The sequence below is a fragment of the Aspergillus lucknowensis genome (genome assembly GCF_044049455.1).
Source record: "Aspergillus lucknowensis strain CBS 449.75 chromosome Unknown BJX67scaffold_29, whole genome shotgun sequence".
Classification (NCBI taxonomy): Eukaryota; Fungi; Ascomycota; class Eurotiomycetes; order Eurotiales; family Aspergillaceae; genus Aspergillus; species Aspergillus lucknowensis.
Window position 1 is genome coordinate 135,705 of NW_027263573.1, and position 20,047 is coordinate 155,751.

The 20,047-nt window shown below is 52.0% G+C and overlaps 11 protein-coding genes across 11 annotated transcripts; 6 read left to right on the forward strand and 5 right to left on the reverse strand.

Moving 5' to 3' along the window:
- Positions 1-1,162: 1,162 nt before the first annotated feature.
- Positions 1,163-2,491, reverse strand: BJX67DRAFT_357338 (uncharacterized protein). The gene has a single exon (XM_071029483.1). It carries the CDS (start codon positions 2,269-2,271, stop codon positions 1,369-1,371), a length of 903 nt encoding a protein of 300 aa, XP_070884761.1. The 5' UTR covers positions 2,272-2,491; the 3' UTR covers positions 1,163-1,368.
- pdx1 (putative pyruvate dehydrogenase complex component Pdx1) lies at positions 2,483-3,902 on the forward strand. Its single transcript, XM_071029484.1, has 2 exons — positions 2,483-2,854; positions 2,980-3,902. Exons 1-2 carry the CDS (start codon positions 2,776-2,778, stop codon positions 3,783-3,785), a joined length of 885 nt encoding a protein of 294 aa, XP_070884762.1. The 5' UTR covers positions 2,483-2,775; the 3' UTR covers positions 3,786-3,902.
- A 15-nt stretch (positions 3,903-3,917) lies between these two features.
- Positions 3,918-4,523, reverse strand: BJX67DRAFT_357340 (uncharacterized protein). Its single transcript, XM_071029485.1, has one exon. The coding sequence runs from the start codon at positions 4,371-4,373 to the stop codon at positions 4,086-4,088; it is 288 nt and encodes a 95-aa protein (XP_070884763.1). The 5' UTR covers positions 4,374-4,523; the 3' UTR covers positions 3,918-4,085.
- BJX67DRAFT_357341 (WD40 repeat domain-containing protein) lies at positions 4,508-7,124 on the reverse strand. Its single transcript, XM_071029486.1, has 4 exons — positions 6,306-7,124; positions 6,088-6,215; positions 5,454-6,037; positions 4,508-5,397 (listed from the first exon to the last, which is right to left on the reverse strand). The coding sequence occupies exons 1-4, from the start codon at positions 6,608-6,610 to the stop codon at positions 4,633-4,635; spliced, it is 1,782 nt and encodes a 593-aa protein (XP_070884764.1). The 5' UTR covers positions 6,611-7,124; the 3' UTR covers positions 4,508-4,632.
- Positions 7,125-7,236: 112 nt separating this feature from the next.
- On the forward strand, positions 7,237-8,204 carry BJX67DRAFT_155377 (uncharacterized protein). The gene is made up of 2 exons (XM_071024842.1): positions 7,237-7,343; positions 7,407-8,204. The coding sequence occupies exon 2, from the start codon at positions 7,487-7,489 to the stop codon at positions 8,066-8,068; it is 582 nt and encodes a 193-aa protein (XP_070884765.1). The 5' UTR covers positions 7,237-7,343; positions 7,407-7,486; the 3' UTR covers positions 8,069-8,204.
- A 135-nt stretch (positions 8,205-8,339) lies between these two features.
- Positions 8,340-10,093, forward strand: BJX67DRAFT_382473 (M18 family aminopeptidase; the record flags this gene model as incomplete). Its single annotated transcript, XM_071033246.1, has 6 exons — positions 8,340-8,415; positions 8,474-8,535; positions 8,591-8,692; positions 8,749-8,884; positions 8,933-9,025; positions 9,072-10,093. The coding sequence occupies 6 exons, from the start codon at positions 8,340-8,342 to the stop codon at positions 10,091-10,093; spliced, it is 1,491 nt and encodes a 496-aa protein (XP_070884766.1).
- A 183-nt stretch (positions 10,094-10,276) lies between these two features.
- On the forward strand, positions 10,277-11,657 carry BJX67DRAFT_357348 (DSC4 family protein). Its single transcript, XM_071029487.1, has 2 exons — positions 10,277-10,645; positions 10,712-11,657. Exons 1-2 carry the CDS (start codon positions 10,434-10,436, stop codon positions 11,517-11,519), a joined length of 1,020 nt encoding a protein of 339 aa, XP_070884767.1. The 5' UTR covers positions 10,277-10,433; the 3' UTR covers positions 11,520-11,657.
- BJX67DRAFT_357350 (tRNA-dihydrouridine(20) synthase (NAD(+))) lies at positions 11,658-13,263 on the reverse strand. Its single transcript, XM_071029488.1, has one exon. The coding sequence runs from the start codon at positions 13,178-13,180 to the stop codon at positions 11,846-11,848; it is 1,335 nt and encodes a 444-aa protein (XP_070884768.1). The 5' UTR covers positions 13,181-13,263; the 3' UTR covers positions 11,658-11,845.
- Positions 13,264-14,294: 1,031 nt separating this feature from the next.
- ipp1 (inorganic diphosphatase IPP1) lies at positions 14,295-15,401 on the forward strand (the record flags this gene model as incomplete). Its single annotated transcript, XM_071033247.1, has 5 exons — positions 14,295-14,471; positions 14,543-14,662; positions 14,724-15,067; positions 15,128-15,211; positions 15,263-15,401. 5 exons carry the CDS (start codon positions 14,295-14,297, stop codon positions 15,399-15,401), a joined length of 864 nt encoding a protein of 287 aa, XP_070884769.1.
- Positions 15,189-16,423, reverse strand: BJX67DRAFT_357358 (mitochondrial 54S ribosomal mL53 protein). The gene is made up of 2 exons (XM_071029489.1): positions 16,327-16,423; positions 15,189-16,278 (listed from the first exon to the last, which is right to left on the reverse strand). The coding sequence occupies exon 2, from the start codon at positions 16,237-16,239 to the stop codon at positions 15,919-15,921; it is 321 nt and encodes a 106-aa protein (XP_070884770.1). The 5' UTR covers positions 16,240-16,278; positions 16,327-16,423; the 3' UTR covers positions 15,189-15,918.
- A 270-nt stretch (positions 16,424-16,693) lies between these two features.
- BJX67DRAFT_372948 (uncharacterized protein) lies at positions 16,694-19,624 on the forward strand (the record flags this gene model as incomplete). The annotated part of the gene is made up of 8 exons (XM_071031319.1): positions 16,694-17,007; positions 17,066-17,313; positions 17,370-17,899; positions 18,216-18,219; positions 18,284-18,410; positions 18,466-18,544; positions 18,604-19,407; positions 19,460-19,624. The coding sequence occupies 8 exons, from the start codon at positions 16,694-16,696 to the stop codon at positions 19,622-19,624; spliced, it is 2,271 nt and encodes a 756-aa protein (XP_070884771.1).
- Positions 19,625-20,047: the final 423 nt, after the last annotated feature.

The window sequence follows — 20,047 nt, forward strand, 5'->3', positions numbered from 1 at the left end:
ACTTCTGAATTTCCGCACTTGAAGCATCAATCATACGCTGGAAGTGGAAGAGCTTCCATAGAAAATGAGTAATGATAGCCTGATCACGTTCTTCCGCCTTGCTCGCGTAGTTCTCAGCCTCCCGCTTCTGCTCTTGATATTGCTTGATTTCGGAGTTGATGGCTCGGCGACGATTAAGCTGAACCGTCTGCTGCTCTGCAGCCTCCTCCGCCTCCGCCTTGAGCCGTTCATACTCTGCTTTATACTCCAAACTGCCTGAGATCTGCTCAATCAAGCGCGTAAGATCCTTCGGAGACTGGGAGGCGATCGCCTCGACATCACCCTGGAAGACAAGGAAATTGCGGGCTTTGATGAGGATGTTTTCCGCCTCTAGCGCCTCGTTATACTGCTGCGCGGTGACAGTGCGGTTGTTGATTCGGTATTCGCTCACGCCCTGGCTGGTGATAGATCGTCGCCATTGTTGTTCCTCCCCTGCGTCATCCTCATAGACAGCCATAACCCATGCGGTTCGTGGATCGTGGCCGCTCGCATCCTGTGATTGTTTCCCATCGAGGCCATCCTGAGTCGGCTCTACCCCGTTTGCTCCCCCATCTACGGCGTTTCCATCGGCGTCGACTTTAGATGTGCGCAGGACACGGCCTCGGTAGATAAGGTCGCGTAAATTGGTTGACCGGAGGTGCGAGGATTTGATTCCGAGTACGAATGAAATCGCATCCATCCTGACACAGTTAACGACGGACCACAAATATAGAGGTCCATATGACGCACGAATTGGACTTCCCCGACCCGTTGGGTCCAATAATTGAGGTAAAATAGGCATCACCAAAGAGCAGCACATGGTGGCCCTTGTAGGACTTGAAATCTGCGGCCAGCGGATTAGCTTTCGCGGTCATGATTGCCTATCGATATCACGTACTGTAAAGCTCGAGTCGGATTAGCTTCCCCATCTTGCGACAGCGATGTCGCTTTTCGCGGCGACAGTGGGCACGATGAGGTGAGTCTTTTGAGGCAAAAGGTAAGGCGGTGATGCGGAGCTCCGATGTTGTGAGGGGGTCCGCGGTGCCTCGCGTTCAAGCGCGTCGGTTGGTTTCGGTCACGTGATTTGATGTATATGAGCTTCGGTTTGGCAAGAGGATTTGGACGAGCATGAAGTTGAAAGTTTCCGGGACTGAGATTTTAGATGGATTGGACCCCTTGGAGTACCAAGAGGAGGTTGTGTATTGTATTACATAGGGTGAGATTGATCGCTGCAAGAGTTCTATATGTACACAAACTAGTCATGAAGGCGCAATACTGGGGAGTGCGCTGAAGGATTGGAATTATACATGATTGTCAAAAAAGAGGATAAAAGAAACGACCAAAGGGCATCTATCGCTTCACAGCCAACGGGTTACCGACGGCTAAAAAGTCCTTTGAAACGTAACCCCCCGAGTCCATCCGAAACCCGCCCTTCTGGCCTTCGAGCTCGAGGAGAATGAAGTCTTCGGAAGTAAACAATTGTCGAACGGACCTAAAGACTCGCCACAAAAGCATGCTAAACATCTTGAAAGGAGCTTTAAGGAGGGTCTTTACCCCCAAGCCAGTTGGCAGCGGGCTAAGTGGCGCTCGTTCACCACGCAACGCCTCAGGTGAAACTACGAGACGGCGCGAGAAGGCAATCTGACAGGGAAGTACGTCGATTTCATAGGGTTTCCGTAAAGGAATTAAGCGTCGCACTGTAAAGCGAATGTGTGTTTGGCCGTCGAAGCTGACAGCCCTGATAGTTCTGATCAACCTCGCAGTCTTGGAGAGGAAGACCGTGCCCATAGCGCTCATCATGACACAAATACCACCAGTCAGGCCCTTCTGCCACATAGGCATTTCCACCAATGGGTCGCGGAAGACGGCGTTGGAGTGGTATATTGAGTATGCGAAGCAGAAACCGGCGATTCCGTAGGCGCCGAGTACATAGCTGCGATGTGACGGAGCTTCGAATAGTACAAGCTCCCCTTCTTTGGCTACTTTCCGTTCTAGCTTCGCAAAGCCCATCGGCCGTCGACCGGCAAACTTCAGAGTCTCTTCCGCCTGCGAGGAGCTCTTAGATTGCGACGAGCTGGGCGTTGGGTGTTGTATTCGTTGCTGCGGATTCTTAACCTTGGTGGCCGCTTTTGTTCGAGCGATGCTGGAAGAGAAATATCTCCATGGCGGATTAGGTGAGTAGAGACCAGACAAGCGCGCACATTTCGGACACGACTGTTCGAGCACTCTGAATGCGAATGGCCTGGGAAACATCCTGCTTCGAATCTCTTGAATGGTTAGCCCCGGCCAGTGGGTTGACCATCCCAATGGGGTGAAAAGCAGCTCAATGCATGAAATGCTTCAAAAACTCCATTTCACCAATTTCCTGAACAGAAGGTCATAGACTTACGTGTGAAAGGAAAAGGAGCCAAAACCTGGAGAAATTCACAGCGTCCTTTGTGACGGTTGAATCGGTCTTTGTTGCGGCAGAAAAATGTTCCTGTCCCGGCCGCCGGTGAGAATCGGATTCGGTCGCCTCGACCTCAACATCTCGAACTCGACCAACTGCGCAAGCATTTCGCTCGTACATTGCCGATCGCAAGCTCCCTCAGGCGTCCCCCGTGCCTCAATTGCCGTGGGTGCTTTGGTACCTGGATTCTTCGTCAATCCGGACCTTATCCCGCGACCCTGGATTTCAACTGTCGATCCCGATCTCTTCTACATCCCAAAGACGATCACGGCGACAGTCTGCACAATACGATCGGTCTTTGATTAGCAATGGCTGCTAATTACACTGTTCGTCACCTCCCGGCTGTGCTGGCGAGGCGCCGGCCTCTCGTCATTACAAACTCCCGACGTGAGTATCCCCGAAAGCTCAAGCAATCACGAAACCAGTGTCCACCGCACCATTTACACCACGCATCCAGCTCCTCCAATCCCCGAAAACACGAGACTAATACGTCTATTCTGTTTAAAATATAGGCCTCGCCTCCTCGACCGCTCCCCAAACCCAAAACCCGGCCTACCCTCTGTATCCCTCCGTCATCCAGCTCCTCCATGAAAAAGGAATCCCCGACTCCGAAATCCCCAAGATACCCGCCTCTGGCCCCAAAGGCCGTCTCCTAAAGGGCGACGTGCTCGCCTACCTCGGCCTCATCGCCTCAGACTACCCCTCCTCCCAAGCATCCCGAATCGAGAAGCTCGCCCACCTCGACCTAAGCGACGTCAAGATCGCTCCTCCACCCGCCCCAGCAGCTCCAGCGCCTGCCGTCGCAGTCGAGGAACCAGTCGCGGAAGCTATTCCGACGATATCAGTTGCCGTCTCCATCTCCCTGTCTAGGGTTCTCGCTGCTCAGAAGAAACTCAAGGGAACCGTCGGCGTCACCATCCCACTCTCAACTTTCCTTGCGCGAGCGACGGATCTCGCGAACGATGACCTGCCCCGATCACCGTATGCTAAGCCCTCCGCCGACGAACTCTTCGATGAAATCCTCGGCGCCCAGCCTGTTAAGGCCTCGCGCGGGGAATACATCCCCGAACTTAACGTTGTCGATGCACCAGCCGAAGTACCGCCTACTCAGACAGTAAAGGAGGACATCATCGACTTCCTCAGTGGAGCCGCGAAGAAGGCGGCCCCGCGAGCCGTCCAGGCTGAGTCTTACGGGTCCGATTCAGCCCTGAATGTTTTCAGCCTGACGGTCCCCAAGGGCGAAGAGAAGAGGGCGCGGACTTTCCTGGAGCGCATTAAGACTCTTTTGACTGTTGAGCCGGCGAGGCTGGTTATATAGACTACTTTATTTACTTTGTATCAACTGAATAGCGTTGGGAAGATTTTGTTTGTTATGTAGCATTATCAACGTTCCAAACACTGAAATATATTCACTCAGCCCGGGGGCGACACACTACTTCTCGACCAGTATCCTAACGAAACCACATTTAGTATTCGGAAGCGCTGTACTCAGAGACCATACTGCGCAGTAGACGTTTTGCAACGCGATTTGAATTATTATCCGTCCTAGTAATGCAAATCACCTCGGATATACCTAAAGAGCAAGCAAGGCACCGTGGTCTTCCATGTCATATCGTCATCAATGCCGCAAGAGAGAAAGTGCAAGAAGAAACAAATGCAAGGCAACAATCCCAAGGGCCATCAAAGCTGCCCAGAAACTTGAAATGAGCAACGCCACGCTCTGTCCACCCGGGCCAACACCATCAGCGCCATCGCTTACACCCAGTCCCATGGTTGAAAAGTGGAAGAAAAGTTCACATGCGAGACCCTGGGATCTGACATGTCGAGACAAGAAATCAACGCACAACATGAGGGGTAGGTGGACTAGTTTATGCGGATGAAGAAGCAAGCAATGCCAACGGTACATGAGACGAAGATCCGATCATATCAAAGCCGCAAGAAACAGACCACCAGTAGTCGCGCGTGAAAAAATGCTGTAAACCGACGAAAATGCGACAAATGCCAAATTAGACCTGTTAAGGTCTTCCATCCGAGTACCTAGGTATCCTTGCCCAGCACCGAGAGAGGAAACCACCAACGCCAATGCCAGAACGCCGCGTCTAATGCGTGATATAGAATTCCAATAGGAAGTCGTCAATGGTGCAAAGCACCAGGTTTACCAGTCGTTACCGAATCGTACCCCATTCCGCTAATTTGCTGCCTTCACGCCCATGCTCTCTGCTGGGCCGTCTGTTGAATATTTTCCAGAACCTCAGGGTCTCATCACCAGCCCCGGTGACCACTGTCTGGCCATCAGGACTCATGGCGAGAAAAAGTACACGGTATGTGTGCCCGGTCAATGATACAATCTGCTCCATCCGAGGATATTTCCAGATGACAATCTGGTTCTGACTATAACCGTGTGTGCTAATGATTTCATCAGAATTCTTCGACCACGCCAGGTTACACACTTGGCTACCGGTATCGACTTCCTTGATTAGAGACCCTGTTGCTGTGTTCCAGAACTTGATTGTTCGATCGGCCGTACCTCCTCCGGATGCGAGGAGGTGGTGCTGATGGGGGGACCAAGTGATGGCCTTTACGGCCGCAGTATGATCGGAGAAGCGATATAGTGGCGTCTCATTCAACTTGTCCCAAACCATGAGCTTGTTGTCATTACCACCAGAGGCTAATTGGCCGTCTTCTGTGTTCCACCTGAGACCGCAGACTTCCTGCTTATGACCGGAAAGTCGTCGGAGATACTGATCAGGTGATCGCACATCACGGTGAAAGATGTGACGGTCTCGGGAGCCAGATGTGAGGATATGGTCGTTCCAAGCCAGTGCGCCCACGCGGTTGGTATGCCCAATCATCGTTCGTAGGCGCCGGCAGCGCTCTGCATCCCAGATCTGCACGAGGCCCTTCCCCGTGCCGATAGAAAGGTGGGTACCCTGTTCCTAAATTAATAAAGCAATCCCCAAGTAACAGAGACTCGTGGTGTACCTACCCTCTGAATCCAGCTGACGCTGGTAACCGTGTCATCTTTGAGCTCGCACAGTTTTGTGACTCTTCCGGTTTGTGAATTCCACATGTAAACAGAGTTCCCTAAGCCAACACCCAGTACATTACTGCTCCCCCAATCGACAAGGTTAAGATAAAAATCGTCCTGTAAATCAGGCGCATCGAGAACCTTGTAAGGTACTTTGTTCACATAGCGTGGTTGTTTGCGAGGCGTCTCCAATATCCGCTGACTGTCGTAACGGATAGGAGATAGGCTATAGAGTTCTGAGCGGATGTTTAGATTGGGACCGTGGCTTCGCGGGGTTTTAGAAGGTGTGAGATGGATTGAACTGGCGCGTGGAGAGGCGTAGTTAAACAGATTTTTGTGAGGAGTAGACGGTGTCATGGTTGCTGGTGGGAGCGCAGGTACGACATGTGAAGGCGGGGTATGGGAGCGAGTCTTGTCGTTGATCCCCGCCGTAAGACCGAGTAATGGGTCAGGAGATAGCGAGTCCAGGTCAGCTTGAGGAACTGTGCTCCCGAAAAGTTCGCTGCGCAATACTCGCGAATACATTCTGTTTGCTTCCTCCGCTAAGTCGCCTATCAGTAAGCGCAATGGGGCCAGTTGGATTTGAACATACTTTTTTGGAAATGGAGTTCCGAGTGAGGAGTTCGCTTTTTGGACTTTGACGGTGTTGATGGACAGCCATCCTCGTGAAGCAAACTGTAAGTTGCTTGGAGGTCTTGCCCCTCCCGATTTGGAATGAATCTGTGGTAGACCCCAGGGTTAGCAACGATTTCTGATCGGTATGGTTGCATTGGAAGAAGCGCAATGAGAAGCAGTTCTTCTTTCACTCACCTGTCACCGTAAACCCTCTGGCGTTTTCGACTCGGACTAGTCCCTGGCGTCCTCTCACGGGAGCGCCCAGCGTCCTCGTAGTCTTTCAGTGCCCTGGTCAGCGCACTGGGATCAATAGGCTCGGACGTGTTCCGGCCCGATTGCCGCCCTGCCATGGAGTCCGGAAAGAAAAGAGTTGTTTTGGATGGCATGCTCGGAGGTGTTCTAGAGCCAGGAGGGGATACAATATGTGAAGCTGTTGGTCTCGCGCTCTTCGCAACGCCGCGGGTTGTCGGATTACCCAAGTCTCTGTTGTTGTCGGCCATGGAGTCGGAAAAAAAGAGGAAATCGCTCCAAATGGCGGTCGAAACAGAACGTTGAGCGAGGTCAAGCTAACAAATGCGACAGGTCTGAAAGTCGAATCGCAACCAAGCGGGCGTCAGCGGCCGAATCAAACGCTCGTTACGGCGTCTCCAGCCTGATGTAAGGATGAAGAATAAATAAACGGTCGTTGACATTCAATCAGGTGTGAGTTGGTCGTGCAGTCGGCGAATGCAACAGAATGCAACAGTTGGGGTCTTCAGCTCCGCTCCGGACAATAATCGAATGAAGTGGTTGGTAACCAGGCGGGTGTGGATTGAGGGAGCGACAAGAGCAGCAAGAGGGGCGGTAAGGATGCTGATGACAATGGCAGTTCTCTCACCAGACATAAAGCTGAATCGATCGCGTCGGACGGGCCGTGGAGGTCATTGGAGACTGACCTGACCACTGTCTGGTGAGGATGATGGGACTTCAAGGATGCTCTCTCCGACTGTCGGGGTGACGGCCGTCCACGGGGTTGGAAGGGGTTTCCTTCTTTTGGTCACGCGTCGGGAGCGCTAAGCCTAACTGGGATCCAGGAGGCTGGTCTGTCTTCTGAGTTGTTTTGGTTCTTTTCCTTTATTTCTCCTTCTTTGACTTATAAATAGACTTATTGCTAATTGTCGAGGGGGAATATGGAAAAAAGAACAATCTGAAATCTTTCCTCCATAGCATGATGGCGATGTCTGGCGTTGTTTGGTAATCGATTCCTCAGGCCCCAACGGATCAGGTCTCCCCATCAACAAACAATAACACTTCCAGATCTATGAGGGAGACCTTTGCAGATTGAGGAGAAGTCAGTCTGGGCCGTTGTCTCCAGTGATATCACACGTCCTCGCCTCATGTCTGACCAAACACGGTCTTCCAGGATGATTGACGCGATGCGCCCACCAGGTAATTGGACCAGCGCGTTCCTTGAGGTCATGATGTTTATGATTTGTGAGGGATGCCTCCGAGGCCTGGCCCACTGTTGTTATTGTGGTTGCCAAATTGGGCTCTTAATGGGTTTCGCGACTGTCGCGCATTCCACGCGCCCTGGAACGCGAAAACGCTCGGACCATCGCCTGGGGTCCCTTCCTTTGGAAAGCAGCCTGTGGCTCAAAAATCTCCGCCTCTTGACGCCGGGAGCCTTGTCCCTCCTTCTTTTGAGTCTGTCCCATGTTCTTCGGCTTTCCGAACAGCCTTGGAGACATGGTCTGGGCTCGGGACGGTTACTATCCAACCACCCACAATCCAATCATGCGCTACGGTGCTCTTCGCGAGACCGAGATATCACGCGTATCTTGATCCTGTGTGCTCCAAGGACGCCCACGAGCCCTTGGAGCAAGCCCACTTGGGTTTGTGCAAGGGGCTCAACCTCACACGCCTGTGTTGTCCTTCCCATATCCCATGATACCCGAGAGCCAAGTGGGACCAGGCCTTAACAAGGCAGCATGTGAGGTGAATTGTCCTGTTGCTAAGATTTGATGGGGCATTCCTGGTTGCTGTCGTCTTTTTTCATAATTAGATAGGAGCTGCTGTAAGGATAGAAACCGGTGCGTGGTTGATGATAAGCCCTGGAGTGGAGGGCTTGGTGACAGCGTGCCAAGGCTCTCATCGTCCACCAGATCGAAGCTTCGTTTCGGAGTCTTCAACTCCACTTGTCCCTCATCCAGCTTCGGTGGCGATTCTGCAGCATATCCCAGGGTACTCAACATGACTTCCGGTCTAACAAAGAACCTTAAGCAGCCGGCGCTGGACTTTCTGTCCTTTGTCAATGCTTCCCCTACCCGTAATTCCCCCACCCTCCGCGACCGATCCGTTTCTGTGGCCTCTGACATGACGCTCAGCTTTCCACGCTGTACTTTCTGCCAAACACCTCCTCACAAAAGCTGGGTTTCAGGAGATCAAGGTAATAGAGATATATTCAGATTTGATTACGCATAGGTTGCCAACGAAATTGACAGGAGAAAGACTCTTGGGCTTCTACTTGTCGACCTGGTGGGAAATACTACTTGACCCGCAATAGCTCGACCATCGTAGCTTTCGCAGTTGGCAAGAAATGGAAGGTACGTGCTGAAGCTCCAACCAAATATAAGGCACTTGATGACGTACGACGGGATAGCCTGGAAATCCAATTGCCATGATTGGAGCGCACACAGACTCGCCTGTGCTGAGGATCAAACCTGTCAGCAACAAAAGCGGCGAGGGCTACATACAGGTAGGTGTCGAGACTTACGGCGGCGGTATTTGGCACACATGTAGGTATTTGAACTTCCCCTCTAGCCTCATTGATTAATCACCTCTAGGGTTCGATCGTGACCTAGGAGTTGCGGGTCGGGCAATGGTCCGCGCGAATGACGGCTCTATCGTGCAGAAGCTGATAAAGATCGATCGGCCTAGTATGTTCGTCCCCTATCTTCAAGGCTATGTATTAACGGCAATCAGTTCTCCGGATTCCTACGTTGGCCATCCATCTCGAACGCCAGGAAAACTTCAGCTTTAACAAGGAAACGCAGCTGTTTCCTATTGCCGGATTGATTGCTGCCGAACTTAACCGCACAGGTCGGACCAGTGCTAGCGACAAGGAGGGTGCGGGTCCCGAGAACAGGATCGCAGAGTTCTCTCCTCTGAAGGCCATCACAGAGCGCCATCACCCGCACATCGTAGAGCTCATTGCGGCCGAGGCTGGCGTGAAACCGAATGACGTGCTTGATTTTGAGATGATATTGTTCGATACGCAAAAGTCCACTCTAGGTGGATTGCTTGAGGAATTCATCTTCTCCCCACGCCTGGACAACTTGAACAGCTCTTACTGCGCGACGGCTGGGCTAATCGAATCAGTGGCTGATGATTCTGCGCTGGATAATGAACCCATTATCCGACTCATTGCCCTGTTTGACCATGAGGAAATTGGAAGCTGCACTGCGCAAGGCGCCGACTCGAATATCCTCCCTGCGATTATCCGTCGTCTGTCTGTACTTCCATCGACTTCGGGTGATGTCGATACGTCTACTGCTTATGAGCAGACTCTGTCTACGTCATTCCTTCTCTCAGCTGATATGGCCCACGGTGTTCACCCTAACTGGTCAGCCAAGTATGAGAGCGATCACCGCCCGGAGATCAACAAGGGACCGGTGATTAAAATCAACGCGAATGCCCGTTACGCCACCAACTCTCCCGGTGTCGTCCTTCTTCAGGAAGTGGCCCGGAAGGCTGCGGAAGATGGCGATGAGGGTGTCCCTCTTCAACTCTTTGTCGTCCGGAACGATTCCAGCTGTGGAAGCACCATTGGTCCGATGCTTTCGGCTGCTCTCGGTGCTCGAACCCTGGATCTGGGGAACCCCCAGTTGAGCATGCACAGTATCCGTGAGACTGGGGGAACTTATGACGTCGGACACAGCATTCGACTGTTCAAGAGCTTCTTCAAGCATTATGGCAGCACTTCGCAGACCATCTTCGTAGATTAGTGGGTAATCCCCGATGGAAATATGGCAAACACTAGGTAGAAGAATCAAAAGAAGCCAAGCTGAGAGAAGAATGTCAAGTAGTATTCATCGAATATTTATCATATAGTTAGAGATGCCCTGCTTCGGACCGAGATATTTCCGAACGCTGGGAGTCTCCTCCTCTCCGCCTTCCAACATCAACCTCATCTGCCCAGCTTTCTCCCCATAATCCCACTTTTTTCGATAAGCACAGCCCGCAGACTGTAGTAACCCGCCCTTGCTACATTGTCTAGCTTTCAAACCCCCGGCGCCCTCAGCCAGTCACCGTTAATACATACCGTCGATGCCCTGATGACCCTCTATGACAACCCCGGATGTCTTTCGAGATGCGGAATACATCGCTGACGTGTCCGGCATCCAATATGGCAGCATCGCGGGTATATCCCCGACGCTCCAGGACGAGCGCTTGAAGAAGAAGCTCCAGTCTGCCGCGAAACTCTCCCTCATCGATCGATTACTCCGCGATCTCGACATCCTTATCTACTGCGAGCTGTCGGCGCTGTATTACCTTGAGTAGGTGCCATTATCCCCACCCCACTTCGTACGCCTCTTGAATCACAGCGAGATTGACCTTCGTAGTTGCTCCATAGTCCTTTTTGCCATCCGCACCATTGTACAACTCATCTTCTTCACCCCCAAAACCCCCCCCTTCGACCCGAACCGAAACCAGCCGTTCATCGGAGCCATCTTCGCAACCAACCTCTTTTGCATGATCTTTCACAACTTCTTCAGTCAGCCCGAAGCCGGAGAAGCAACACGAGGGTATCTACATGGCGGCATTCTTATTGATTTCATCGGGCAAAAGACTCCCGTGCCGGTCACGCGACTCCTTTGCCTCGACCTGTTCGTTATGATTCTCAACATTATTATGCTCGGCCTTATCATCGAGCGGGTAAAGATAGCTGAGTCGAGGGAAACGGCGACCACCACAACCGCAACTACAACCTCCACCCGGAACGAACCCACCCAGACGCAAGACCACGACCACGAGGAACGCGGACTCCGAAGCGGCGAAAGCGAGCCCGGATCGTCCGCGGCGCAGCCAAACGACGAAAGCGAACGCAACGAGCAGAGCTCCTACCCCACACCTCCAGATACTCACCCACATGTAACAAACGAGGAAGACCTCGAGCGCACACGATTACTAGCCGATCCGTCAGAGCACGGAGGACACACAAACCACCAACATGCACTGGATACATTCAGCTCCGGCGAAGCCGTCATAATGCGCATGGGTGTTATCGACGTTATCCGGGATCAGTGGCAGTTTCGTCCGTCTGCGGCACGGTGGTCGTCGGAACCCTCTGAACGGACGGCGGCATTGCTGCGGGAGCGGTTCGGTCTCCAGGTTGGTGCTGACGGGCGGCTTGAACGGATCCAGACATAACGTGGGCTCATGCATTAATATCTGGCTCCATAATCCATGTATTCTAGCTTCACGTTTTCATGAGGTGTAAATAAAATCTCACCTTCCCACACTTTGTGGAAATGAACACACGACGTTTATCCTAACCGGCAACGTAGTGGTAGTAACGTGATGGATTGTATTATATAGCAACAAGTCATGGGAATCTATAACCTCCGAAAACTCGACACCAAGAAATGCACGCAAACTGATGAGAAGAGCTTTGTATTTACAGAGAACGCCGAATATGCCACCCCCTCCCTGTGCTTGGTAGCCGGGTAATCAAAAAAGGTATGGAGAGACCGTTTTCAAACAGTCAGCCCCTGGCTCTGAGAAGTTCGAAGAGAGGGAATTTCCACCTCGGCAGGTATTTCCTCGGCCCTCATAGGCTTGGGAATGGAGTTCGTGCGGATTGGTCCGATTCCGCCTATAACGGGCGACGTAGGCTTCGACCTTGGTGCGCCGCTCGCGGCTCTGGCAGTGTTGTTGTTGTTCAGGGCATTTTCAACAGCCTTGCTGCGGGCATCGTCGTTAGTTCTTGTAAGGGATTTATGAGTAAGGTTGAGAATCTCATCAACCTTCTCAGCACCCGGCTTGAGATCTTCAAACTGCAAGATATGGCAGAAGTCATAGTAGCACCGGGCATTCTTGGCTTCTTTGAATTCCTTGTTCTTTCCGGGGACCAGAATATTCATCAGGTATTTTGTGTTGCCAAAGCGGTTCTCGGATTCGATGCAGAACTTGACGTAATCGTAGACTACGTCTCTCCATGGGAGCAGGCCGCCTTCGGTCTCGGTTCGGAAACAGGAGGAGTTGGATTCAGCGGCTGTCGCGATCATCGCACCGTCCGCCCCGTACTCCTCCATGAGGGCGAGCGCTTCGTCCCGCGATGTTACGTCTCCGTTCATGACGCAGGCTACGCCGGCGCTGTGGCAGGTTGAGACAATCATGCGGAGTTGTTCGCGGATTGCGCGCTCGCGGGGGCGCATGGGTGTTGTTCGGCAGTGGATCGTAAGTCCGGTGATGCCAGTACGAACGAGTCTTGACACCAAGGATTCTGTGAGTTCGGGTGTTTCGAGAAGGCGTATCTTCACGGAAATGCCGATCTGGTACGGGTCTCCGATTTCCTTGACAAGGGCTTCGAGGATAGAAACTAGTTTATCAGGGGTACGGAGCAACGCAGCACCCATTCCACCACTGGTACTGAATGGCTTCGGGCACCCAGAGTTCACATCAATACCAGAAACATCACCCGCCACCATCTTCGCCGCCTGGACAGCCAGATCCGGCGAGGCCGTCCCCATCTGGAATATAAGCTTTCCCTTCTCCCGTACCGGGTCAAGGCGATATATGACGGATTCTTGCACTTGTTCTTTTCGGGCATTGTTCGATGGAATTCGGGTGAACTCAATGGTACCATTGCGGGGGTTCACGCGGCGGACGGCACCGATCATGGACTTATCGATCGTTTCAGGGCCCCAGACAAGATCTGCGCCATATTTCAGGGCGAGGAGACGGGATGGAAGTTCTCCGGAGCGTACCATCGGTGCAAGCACGACCTTGCCACGGTAGTCGACCCCGTTGGCGGGGATAGGGACACGTTTCGGAGTGGAAGTCATTGCGGTGCGGAGGAATCTGAGCATGGCATTCTCGACTTACGGAGTAGGGAGCAGAGGAGGATAATCCGAACAAAATTAAAGGCGGAATGGATGTGATCGAGAGCGCAATACGGAGGAGTACTGATGGTGGTTCAAGGCCGAGAACGAGGGACGAGAACAAAATTCCCATCACGTGATGATAAGACCTGGCCCGATTCGGCGGTTTCGATACTTGACCAGCGATTCCGATCCCGGAGCGGTCCCTGCCAAGATATCAAGTGGGAAGGGCTCGAGAGGTCCAAGTTTTTGGCTGTCTTTCAGAGAATCCAATCTCGACTCTACTGATTGCAAGGATATTGAATATTGCCGTAGTGAACGCACTACCGAGACTCCAGTAAATTAGCACTGTCAGAGGAACCAACATTGGGTTCAAGTGGCCCAATAATGGCGATTGTGGTACATTGTAACGTTAGTACACAAATTACCGCCCAGCATCCTTCGTGACCACAAAAAAAATTGTTGGCCAGACCCTTGATCGGGCTCATGATCTTCGATTGGCGCTGCGAAGACAGAAGAGTCGAGTTGGGGACCTCTATACTATCACAGACAACTCAAGGAGACAGCCCTCGGAACAATCACATTGTTGTCCTTCCGGTCTTCGAACAACCTCGGAGGTTGCGACCGAGTTTTCCCAATTCCGACAACTCCCACCCTTTATAGCCCTCAGCTTCGCAGCGCCTCCGATTCTATGGTAAGCTTCTCCAATTTCCCAAGTGACAGCACCTCAATTGACCTGATCGGCAAGATCTCTGCTTCGCCGGCTTGGAGTTCCCTGTCGATGCTCTCGGGAAAAAGCATCCTTGTACGCCGAACACGTACTGCAGCTCCATTGACCCGGCGACTGCTGCCCACCGCCTGTCCGAGAATCGCCCTCACTCGTTGCTCGGCGCCTCGTCGCACATCAGCAACGCTGGCTCCCCCCACAAAACAAGCCCCTCCCTCTTCCTCCGCCTCCCTCTCTTTCCCCTCCTCTCCTTCCTCAAATTCGTTGCCTCGTTCAGCCTCCTCTCGAATTGGTCCTTCGGCTGCTTCTGTGACAAGTCGTGCTGCTCTTGTTTCTAGACATTTTGCTACTTCCTCGTCCCCTCCGTCTTCCACAATGTCCTACACTGTTCGCAAAGTTGGCCAGCCCTATACCCTGGAGCACCGGGTGTATATTGAGAAGGATGGCGTGCCCGTTTCTCCCTTCCACGACATCCCCCTTTACGCCAACAACGAGCAAACAGTCCTGAACATGATCGTTGAGATTCCCCGCTGGACCAACGCCAAGCAGGAGGTGTGAACCCCACAGAGCGGAGATACCTCGCTCTGGCGAATTAGCAGGCCACTAATCAGGAACTTGTATAGATCTCCAAGGAGGAGTTCCTCAACCCCATCAAGCAGGATGTTAAGAAGGGCAAGCTCCGTTTCGTGCGCAACTGCTTCCCCCACAAAGGCTACCTCTGGAACTATGGTGCCTTCCCTCAGGTATGTAAATTATCCTAAAGCAAAATGTTAATTGATTTAACGGAATCTAATCTTTTCTTAGACTTGGGAAGACCCTAACACTGTCCACCCCGAGACAAAAGCCAAGGGTGACAACGACCCTCTTGACGTCTGCGAGATCGGTGAGCTCGTCGGGTACCCTGGCCAGATCAAGCAAGTCAAGGTTCTGGGTGTGATGGCTCTTCTCGACGAGGAAGAGACCGACTGGAAGATCATTGTCATCGATATCAACGACCCACTCGCTGCTAAGCTTCATGACATTGAGGATGTCGAGCGCCACCTCCCTGGCCTTCTTCGTGCGACTAACGAGTGGTTCCGTATCTACAAGATCCCCGATGGCAAGCCTGAGAACCAGTTTGCTTTCTCCGGCGAGGCCAAAAACAAGAAGTGAGTCATCCCAATTCATTTCGTAATTAGGATAAATTTTGACTGTTTTTTTCCGTTTAGGTACGCTGAAGAAGTTATCCGTGAGTGTGCCGACGCCTGGGAGAAGCTGGCCTCTGGCAAAGCTCCCCGTGGCGATATTAGCCTGTAAGCAACCTTTTCACTTGAGATTGTTTGGCCTGCTAACATGAAAACCAGTGCCAATTCCTCTCTCGACTCCCCTGACCGTGCGGATCCCTCCCAGCTCGGTTCCATCCCCAAGGGCGAGAATCTCCCACCTGCTCCTATCGACGGCAGCATTGACAAGTGGTTCTTCATCTCCGGGGCTGCCGTCTAAATGTACAACATACAGAATTATACCACGCTGATTCCGCGACGCCGAGCGGGTGGAGATATAAAATTTCGTATTAGCATTAGAAATACTCCGCAACTGGCCTTCCATCGACGCTCCCATCGTAATTTTCGGCTGACGATGGGAATCTCGGCCGAAGCCGTAGACTACTCGTAGCCTTCAGGTGAAACACAGGATGCTCGACCCTTGGAGGAACAATACTCCCATGCAAAAGCAATTTTCTGGAACGCCGCAACGTGGCAGTTCTGTATGGCGAACTCCCTATGTTAGCATTATTCTAGCTATATAATAGCTCCGCCGAGATTAGATTCACCGCATGAGCGCGGGTACAATGTATGGTGACAAATCAAATCTCCAAGTGCCAAAGGCGTAAGAAATGGTCGTTCATCGTCGCCCGAGCGAAACGGCCCGAGTAATGGTAAATATACAGTAAAAGTACACCTGACAACTCAATCCTATGCCTCAACCCTCAATGCCAACCCCAATAGCCTTAATATCCAAATTACCCCTTCAAACTCTCCTCCCGCTCAATGATCCTCCCCACCCGAGCAATCTCCTCAATCACATCTCCGATCTTCATCTGCCGTTTTCCGACTTCAATCTTGACTTCTTTCCCGCCCTTAAACCCGACTACAAGTTCGGGCTCCTTCGTTGAATTCCGCGGTAGCTGTGTGACTTTGATGTCGATGTGTGTGGGACTGGCGGCGGGTGCTGTGGCGGGGTTCCGGAGGCGGGAGAGGAGCAGACGACAGGGGCGGGAGGATCGTGAGAAGGGGTTGAAGGTTGTGCGAAAGGTTGTTATTGTTTGTAGAGGGATTGTCATTTTGTCCTCTAGTCTTTCGGAGAGTCGATAATGGGAGACCTGGGGGCTGTTAAGATTTGGTTAAAGCCGCGGGGGAGGAGGAAGTACCGCTATTAAGGGATTGGAGTCTTTCAGGCGATAGGTTTTGGGCTTTTTGGGTATCTCGAATGGAAGGCCAGAGTCAATGGTATCAGTTCGATTGCCGATGCTCTCCTCGCGGGAAATTTCCCGAACAAATGAGAACCTCTTGGATTCTTGATTGCAAACGTTGCAAACACCCAAGCGGCCTCGGGAACCGATGACGATGCTGGGGGTATATTGGACACATGTCGCGGAACGTCTCGCCATTCCAGATTCCTCACTGAGGTTTTCCTTTTTCTGATAATGATTCTAATTTAGTGTCTATGAGGGCTTCTCCGAAATCCGAGCCAAACCACTCCGACACTTTCAAATCCTCCAGACGGATCCTGTGACAATGTCGACGGTCTCCGCGCTCCAATCCCGCCTCAGGGAGCTGTCTACTGCCCTTGGGCAGATCCATCCGCTTGTCACCAGATTACACCACTTTACTACAGCCGTTGGGCAAGGAGATGAGGCTCGGACTGAACTTGGTGCCGAGATTCATTCCCGCCTGAAAGAAGCCGAGGACGAATTAGAACTTTTAAAGGTCGATGTGGATGCTTTAGAGACCCTGACGGACGGCCGGCGGAAAGGCATCGACTCAGACAAAGAAACAGAAAAGGAGCGAGTTATTGCGCTGGCCCAGAGATTGGCAAACGACTTAAAAAGGTAGACTGGGCCCTTTGTAATCATGAAGCAGAAACCTGATATGCGAGCTATATTTCAGGACACGAGGGGATTTTCGCAAGGCTCAGCTACAAGCAAAGCGGAACGCGGAACTGGCCCGGCGAAAGGAGCGAGAGTTGCTCTTCTCCAGGTCGGAGGGTGCCGACAAACGTAATCAGGCCAAGGAAAAGCTGACCCAGGACGATATTGTCAAGAATGCCTCGAAGGATGTTACAGCCGCATTGAGACGGACACACCAGCTCATGCAAGCCGAGCTATCGCGCAGTCAATTCGCTCAGCAAACGTTAGGTATGCTTTTTGCTCCGCTCCCATTTCTCCGAAGCCAGTCTAATATCCCTTCGCAGAACAATCTAGTGCCGCCCTGTCCACCCTTTCCGAATCATATACTGGCCTGGATACACTTCTTTCGTCCTCTCGCAACCTAGTGGGGTCTCTACTTCGATCGCAGAAGTCGGATACCTGGTATCTAGAGACGGCTTTCTATGTCCTTGTCGGGACAATCTCATGGCTGATATTTCGGCGGTTACTGTATGGGCCACTCTGGTGGCTAGTGTGGATGCCCTTTAAACTGGCCCTACGGTCGATCTTTGGGGTTACGGCCGCTGTGGGTATCACCGGTAAGGCTGTGGAGTCTTCCATGGCTACAGCAATTCCCGACACGTCAGTACAGGGGACACCGGCGCTAAATCACGTACCGGAAGCCGGCGTCCGAGGCGTCGGGGGAGATGGTATCCCCAACCAGGCCCATAGCGGGGTTTCGGCGGATCGCGACTGGATAATCGACAAGATTGGCGAGATTGTGGAGGACAGCGGCGACCAAATAGAGACCAACCTCGATGATATCCCTCTAGAGGAACTGCAAAGACAGGAGGAGGTAGTACCGAATTCGAAGAAGAGGATGTATGAAGCAACGGAGGTCCTGCGGAACCAGAGGGATGAACTATAGACAGGTGCATTGTGCTACGACTGAAACGAAACATTCTACGAGACTTATTGGTCACCGCGCACCTCAAAACGTAGAACTGAGCATCAAGTTATTCTCTGAACAAATAAAGTCCCATGCATCTTCTCATTGTAGAGCGAGTTTCTTGCCGCCAAATATCATGCCTTAATGGATTTCTTGGTGTCACGTGGGGACGCGTGACGCGCCTCGACACGGATCGGAGGTTTCGTGCCTGAGCTTCATCTAGCTTGGTGATCAGTCTTGACCACCCAACAATTTATTTATCCTCGTTATCGATTGTTTGAACTGGGGAAGCCAAAATGGCAGCTAATTTCTTCAGCAATAAAGCTCGCGCAGCTGCTGCATCATCCAGCAGCTCAAAACAAAAGCCAACAGAAGTAAAGGAAGAGCAAACGAAACTACAACCGTGGGTTGAGAAGTAGTATGTTACAAAAATGCTGCCATATCTGTACGAGACATGGATTGACAGATCCCAGCCGTCCCAAAACACTAGACGATGTCGCGGCTCAAGATCACACGACAAAAGTCCTCCAACGAACACTGCAAGCTTCAAATGTATGGTGACTTTCTCAAGAGGCTAGGTGAAATGCCTGGGGCTAATCATGTCTGTATAGCTGCCGCACATGCTCTTCTACGGTCCTCCGGGGACTGGAAAAACGTCTACCATTCTCGCTCTCGCCAAATCTCTCTTTGGCCCTTCCCTTTACCGCTCCCGTATCCTCGAACTGAACGCTTCGGACGAGCGTGGTATTGGAATTGTCCGTGAAAAAGTCAAAGGCTTTGCCCGTGTCCAGCTTAGCCATCCCACAGGGTTGGACGCCTCGTACTTCGAGAAGTACCCCTGCCCGCCGTTCAAGATTATCATTCTCGACGAAGCCGACAGCATGACTCAAGACGCACAATCCGCCCTTCGTCGCACTATGGAACAATACAGTCGGATTACCCGTTTTTGCTTAGTTTGCAACTATGTTACACGAATCATTGAACCACTTGCCAGTCGATGCAGCAAGTTCCGCTTTAAACCGCTGGATAACTCGGCCGCTGGGGATAGGCTCGCACAGATCGCGCAGCTGGAGGGTCTATCGCTCGAGGATGGTGTTGTCGATAAGTTGATATCTTGCAGCGACGGCGATCTGCGACGTGCTATCACATATATGCAAAGTGCTGCTAGGCTGGTTGGATCTGCCCGGTCTCGTGGGAAAAATGGGGACGAGGACGAGGAGATGAGGGATCAAGGGTCGGAGATTATTACCGTGAGAACCATCGAAGAAATTGCTGGCGTCGTTCCTGAGAGTATCCTGGATCAGTTGATCCAGTCCCTACAGCCAAAGAAGCTTGGGTCCTCGTATGAGGCAATATCGAAGGTGGTTACAGATATTGTGGCGGACGGCTGGAGTGCGACACAGCTTCTTGTCCAGGTACTTTCTCTCTGCATCCGTTTATTGCGCATCCGATCTCTAACTCTCGCAGCTATATCGACGGATCATCTACAATGACGCTATTCCCGATATCCAAAAGAACAAGATAGTTCTCGTGTTTTCGGAGATGGATAAGCGCCTTGTCGATGGTGCAGATGAACATCTCTCCATCCTGGATGTGGCTCTAAAGATATCTGGAATTATGGGTGGATCTTAAGTTCATCGTGGTAGAGCTGTCTCTGAGAATCGCTTATCGTGGCGCTCCTTCCCTCCGAAGAACTAGCAATCCCCCAGGGGCAGGTGGACTGGCTAGAACAGCTTATTCTGACCACTGGGGCGCTTTGAACTCTGCAACGGCAGGCCATGTCCGGCCCGAACAGCACCTGGAGATGCCAGTGTTCGATTGCGGATATCTGTGGCTTGTCATCCTTGAAGTATAGGCCGAGCTATCATAATGACTGTATGAATAGAATCAAAACCACCAACGAATACTGTACGATAGTCGCCGCGGCCAAGTTTTTCTCTTTATTAATAACATAGTTGTGTAGCGTACCCTTTTGTGGTCCGGTGTAGACCGGGAGCTAAGTATGGGCCGCTTTTCCTCCGAGCGATGGCGGCGAGCTCTCCGGACCTTCAACAA